Source organism: Clupea harengus, chromosome 26 (assembly GCF_900700415.2).
Source record: "Clupea harengus chromosome 26, Ch_v2.0.2, whole genome shotgun sequence".
NCBI classification, from domain to species: Eukaryota; Metazoa; Chordata; class Actinopteri; order Clupeiformes; family Clupeidae; genus Clupea; species Clupea harengus.
Window position 1 is genome coordinate 11,717,264 of NC_045177.1, and position 5,000 is coordinate 11,722,263.

A 5,000-nucleotide genomic window follows, 5' to 3' on the forward strand; every position below is an offset into this window, starting at 1 on the left:
GTGTGTACATGCTTCATTGTCCATTATTTATGATTTCCACAAAAGAAAATGTTAATTGTAATGTAACAAAGTTTAAATGCAGAATTGCACGGATTTTAACATTTCCGAATAAAATGACGGGAAGAAAAATAACAATCCATGAACTTTTGATTAAAACTGATTTTTAAAAATAAACACGGGAATCTGGCAAAAAATAAAACGGATTTCATAGGCCATGCATAGCTGCTCCAAGAGTGTCTCTCTCTCAAACACTCTCTCTCTCTCTTTCTCTCTTTCTCTCATCTCTCTCTCTCTTTCTTCATCTCTCATCTCTCTCTCTCTTTCTCTCTCTCCCTCAAATGGCTGCAGTTCTCCCCACAGACTGCTCATCCCCGGTGCTCCACTGCGGTGCCTGTGTCTTTGTGTCTTTGTGTCTTTGTTGTCACTGGGCCTTTGACTAATGCTGACGGACACATCTCAACAGGGCTTCAGACAAATACAACAGAGAAGAGACTAATCTTTGGCACGCTGTTGCCAGAGGACCGGGGGCGAGAGATGGGAGAGCGACAGAAGATGAAAGGGCAAGAGTGAGACGAAAAGATAAAAGATAAACAAGAATTCCATTTATAGTTTTAAAAAAAGATTTACGGTTTCGATATCTTCTAACGTCAGACTCTCTAGCTCCTCTCACGAACCTACAAACAGAGTTTATGTCCCTTTCTCTCTTCCTCACTTTGGAACTCTTCCTCTTTGTCAGTGAGTGCATGCATGTGAGTATGCTCGCCGTGTGTGTGTGTGTGACTGTGTGTGTGGCGTGTGCATGTGCGTGTGTGTGCATGTATGTCTGTGCGTCTGTGCGTCTGTACGTCTGTCTGTCTGTCTGTCTGTCTGTCTGTCTGTCTGTCTGTCTGTCTGTGTGTGTGTGTGTGTATGTGTGTATATGCGTGACTCACCTCTGGCCACCTCCTTCCTATCCTTCAGAATCCTCCAGTCGGCGGAGACCCCCACTCCTCCCCAGTTGACCAGCATGGTGTTCAGGCTGTGGTTGGCCACCAGCGTGGCCGGGCAGTGGAGCTCCAGGCGGGGGGGCAGAGCCACGCTCACCTCCCCAGCCGCCGCCACCTCCCTCTGGCCAGCCGTCACCCCGACGCGGCCCGTGTAGCGCCCAGGCAGCGCGTACTTGTGTCGCACTGTGGAGTTGGGGGTGGAGCTGTTGACACGGGGTGAGAGGTCGCCGAAATCCCAGGAGTAGGAGACGGACAACACGGAGGAGGACACCGACAGGACCGCCTCGGAGTGGACAGACACGCGGGGGGAAGACAGAGAGGCGGACAAACCCACCTACAGAAGGAGAGGCACGGAACATCCATCACCTGAAGCAGGTCATGCAGGAAGTACAGCAGGAGGGGACATGTGGCGCTCTTTCATGATCGCGTTTCTGACCGCTAAAGCTATCTGGTAGCTTTTTTCAAGAATGATTCTGGATTCAATCTGGTTTGGAACAAATGTAATTGAGCCTTTAATGCTGCGGGGACTGCACTCTTGTTTAAGACTCATACAGAAAGAACACGATGTGAAGAGGCCAAATCAGCAGAAAGAACCTTGTTGATCTATTACTGACACATCGACCTCCAAACCAGACCTGCTCACCTGGAACACCTCCGGAGCCACGGTCCAGCCACACTGCTTCATGACCTGGGCGTCGGTGCAGGCCGCGGTGCACTGCGCCTCGCTGAGCAGGTTGGGCTCAGAGTTGGTGCTGCACAGGCACTCGCGGTGGGCCCCCAGGCCGCCGTAGCGCTGGGCCTCGCGGAAGCAGTGCGTGTTGCACTCCTCCCGAGAGAAGTTCCCCGGCGTGGAGTAGGAGAAGATCACCAGCTCCGAACCGCCCTTGTGCTGCTCATCCTGCAGGCAGCCGGCATAGTTCAGACCTAAAGTGGGATTGAGAGAGAGAGAGAGAGAGAGAGAGCAGTTTAAAATCAACTACAGCCGGAGGGAGTTTCTTCTTTTAATTTAATAACAACACTGACATTTAAGGTCACTGATATATTTTTCCGAATGATGTACATTTGAACACTATTCATTTTATTTAAATATGCAACACATTAGACTACAAATGGCTTGGCTACAATGAACATTCTCACTCATGCCAAGAACAACTTCCTGATTGGAGAGACGGAACAAGAGAAAAAAAGACAGTGACAAGACGAGATGAAAGACTATGAGGGGAAAGGCCAAAAAGGAGCTTCATCCCTTTCTCCCTAAAACAAGACTAGAGATCAGAAGTGTCCACAGGGCACAAAGACTTCCATTGATTAGACATAATGGCCTGGTTAGGAAGAGAGGTGGTGCAGTGCGTTATGAGTTATAATGGCTTGAGTAAACCACAATTTAAACATAAACCAGCAGCGCAATCCGCTCTGCTAGTTTGAATATGTACTTGCTTCGGCCTCGTCCAGTGTTTTTGCATATCAGGACGTCTCTGTGGCCGTTATCCCTTATAAAATATGCATACAGAGTAAGTTCTGCATGCAGTTGTGCCTTTTTCCACTTCTCCAATGGTGTTCTCACAGCTACTGTTACATTTCATTATCTAGCAACAGTGCAAAGTGAATGATGTTCAAATGAAGAATAGCTGTACGTACACAAGTCTAAACAAGAGAGAGTAGGGAGGAGAGGTAAGAGGAGGAGGAGGAAAGTGCTGCTAAGCTGTGAGCCTTGATCTTATGGTAATGGAGTTAGGCGGGTCTCTTCAGAACGAAGCCCTGGAGCTCTGATATACTCCCTCACAGGACCACTACTTCAGTGTCTAGATTAAATGAGAGAGTCAGATGATAACCATGCTCTTAAAGAGGCAGCCTCATTAGTTAGGCGTGGGAGAGCAGGGGAGAGCACCCACCGCAGGTGAGGAGGCTGACGTTGAGGAGAGGCTGGTTCTTGACGTGGGGGGGCTGGTGGCAGAGCATGGAGTTGGGCCGCCGCATCCTCACGCCTCGCTCCTGCAGCCAGCTCACCAGCCGGTACAGAGAGCAGTCACACACAAATGGGTTGGAGCTCAGGTCACTGTGAAGAGAGAGAGAGGGAGAGAGAGAGAGAGAAGGAGAAGGAGAGAGAGGGAGAAAGAGTGAGAGAGAGAGGGAGGGAGCGAGAGAGAGATAGAAAGAGTGAGTTTGTGTGTGTATGAGAAAGAGGGAGAGGGAGAGAGAGGGAGAGAGAGAGGGGGGGAGAGAGAGGGAGAAAGAGTTAGTTTGTGTGTGTAGGAGAAAGAGAGAGAGGGAGAGGGAAAAAGAGAAAGAGAGAGAGGGAGTGAGAGGGAGAAAGAGAGAGAGAGAGAGGGAGAGAGAGAGGAAGAAAGAGTGAGTTTGTGTGTGTATGAGAAAGAGAGAGAGGGAGAGAGGGATAGGGAGAGAGAGAGAGAGGGAGAGGGAGAGAGAGAGAGGGAGAGAGGGAGAGAGAGAGGGAGAGAGTGTGTTTATGGGTTTGAGTATGAGCCCATTGGAGCCCATTGCTTACTGTGAGAGTGGAAATGTGAACGCCTGTGCAATAACAGTGACCTCACTCCTCACTCCTCACTCCTCACTCCTCTCTCCTCACTCCTCACTCCTCACTCCTCACTCCTCTCCTCACTCCTCACTCTCACTCCTCACTCCCCTCTCCTCTCTCTCCTCTCTCCTCTCTCCTCTCTTCTCTCTCCTCACCCGCACTCCTCACTCCTCTCTCCTCTCTCCTCTCTCCTCACTCCTCACTCCTCACTCCTCTCGCTCCTCACTCCTCACTCCTCACTCCCCTCTCCTCACTCCCCTCTCCTCTCTCTCCTCTCTCCTCTCTCCTCTCTTCTCTCTCCTCACTCCTCACTCCTCACTCCTCACTCCTCTCTCCTCTCTCCTCACTCCTCACTCCTCTCTCCTCACTCCTCACTCCTCACTCCTCACTCCTCACTCCCCTCCTCTCTCTCCTCTCTCCTCTCTCCTCTCTTCTCTCTCCCTCACCCCACTCCTCACTCCTCTCTCCTTCTCCTCTCTCCTCACTCCTCTCCTCCTCACTCCCTCACTCCTCACTCCTCCTCCTCACTTCCTCACTCCTCACCTCACTCCTCACTCCTCACTCCCTCTCCTCACTCCTCACTCCTCACTCTCACTCCTCACTCTCTCTCCTCACTCCTCACCCTCACTCCTCTCTCCTCACTCCTCTCTCCCCTCTCCTCACTCCTCTCTCCTCACTCCTCACTCCTCACTCTCACTCCTCACTCTCCTCACTCCTCACTCCTCACTCCTCTCTCCTCACTCCTCACTCTCACTCCTCACTCTCCTCACTCCTCACTCCTCACTCCTCTCTCCCCTCTCCTCACTCCTCACTCCTCACTCTCACTCCTCACTCCTCTCTCCTCACTCCTCACCCTCACTCCTCTCTCCTCACTCCTCTCTCCCCTCTCCTCACTCCTCTCTCCTCACTCCTCACTCCTCACTCCCCTCTCCTCACTCCTCACTCCTCACTCTCACTCCTCACTCCTCTCTCCTCACTCCTCACCCTCACTCCTCTCTCCTCACTCCTCACTCCTCTCTCCTCACTCCTCACTCCTCCCTCCTCACTCCTCACTCCTCACTCCTCACTCCTCACTCTCTGCCCTCCCTCTATCTATTTCTGTCTGTCTGTCTGTCTGTCTGACTGATTCCCAAGCCCTCCTCTAGTTCAGCAGATCTCCAGGTCTGTCTGTCTGTCTGTCTGTCTGTCTGTCTGTCTGTCTGTCTGTCTGACAGGCAGCGCTGCAGTTTACAGAGATGTAGTGAAACTGTGTGTCTGTCTGTCTGACATAGGGACACTAGATATGTAGTGAAACTGCCTGTCTGTCTGTCTGTCTGTCTGTCTGTCTGTCTGTCTGTCTGTCATAGGGACACTAGATATGTAGTGAAACTGTCTGTCTGACATAGGGACACCAGAGATGGAGTGAAACTGTCTGTCTGTCTGACATAGGGAGACTAAGGATGTAGTGAAACTGTCTGTCTGTCTGTCTGTCTGTCTGT

The 5,000-nt window shown here is 51.3% G+C and overlaps 1 protein-coding gene across 1 annotated transcript in view; it reads right to left on the bottom strand.

The window, feature by feature from the left end:
• The window catches only part of pkd1a (polycystic kidney disease 1a), a 70,354-nt gene that overhangs the window by 45,574 nt on the left and 19,780 nt on the right, over positions 1-5,000 (bottom strand). Inside the window, exons 5-7 of the mRNA XM_031563802.1 lie at positions 2,879-3,042; positions 1,630-1,910; positions 904-1,320 (exon numbers count right to left, since the gene is read on the bottom strand). Coding sequence (XP_031419662.1) covers positions 904-1,320; positions 1,630-1,910; positions 2,879-3,042 — 862 coding nt within the window. The remainder of the gene's footprint in view (positions 1-903; positions 1,321-1,629; positions 1,911-2,878; positions 3,043-5,000) is intronic.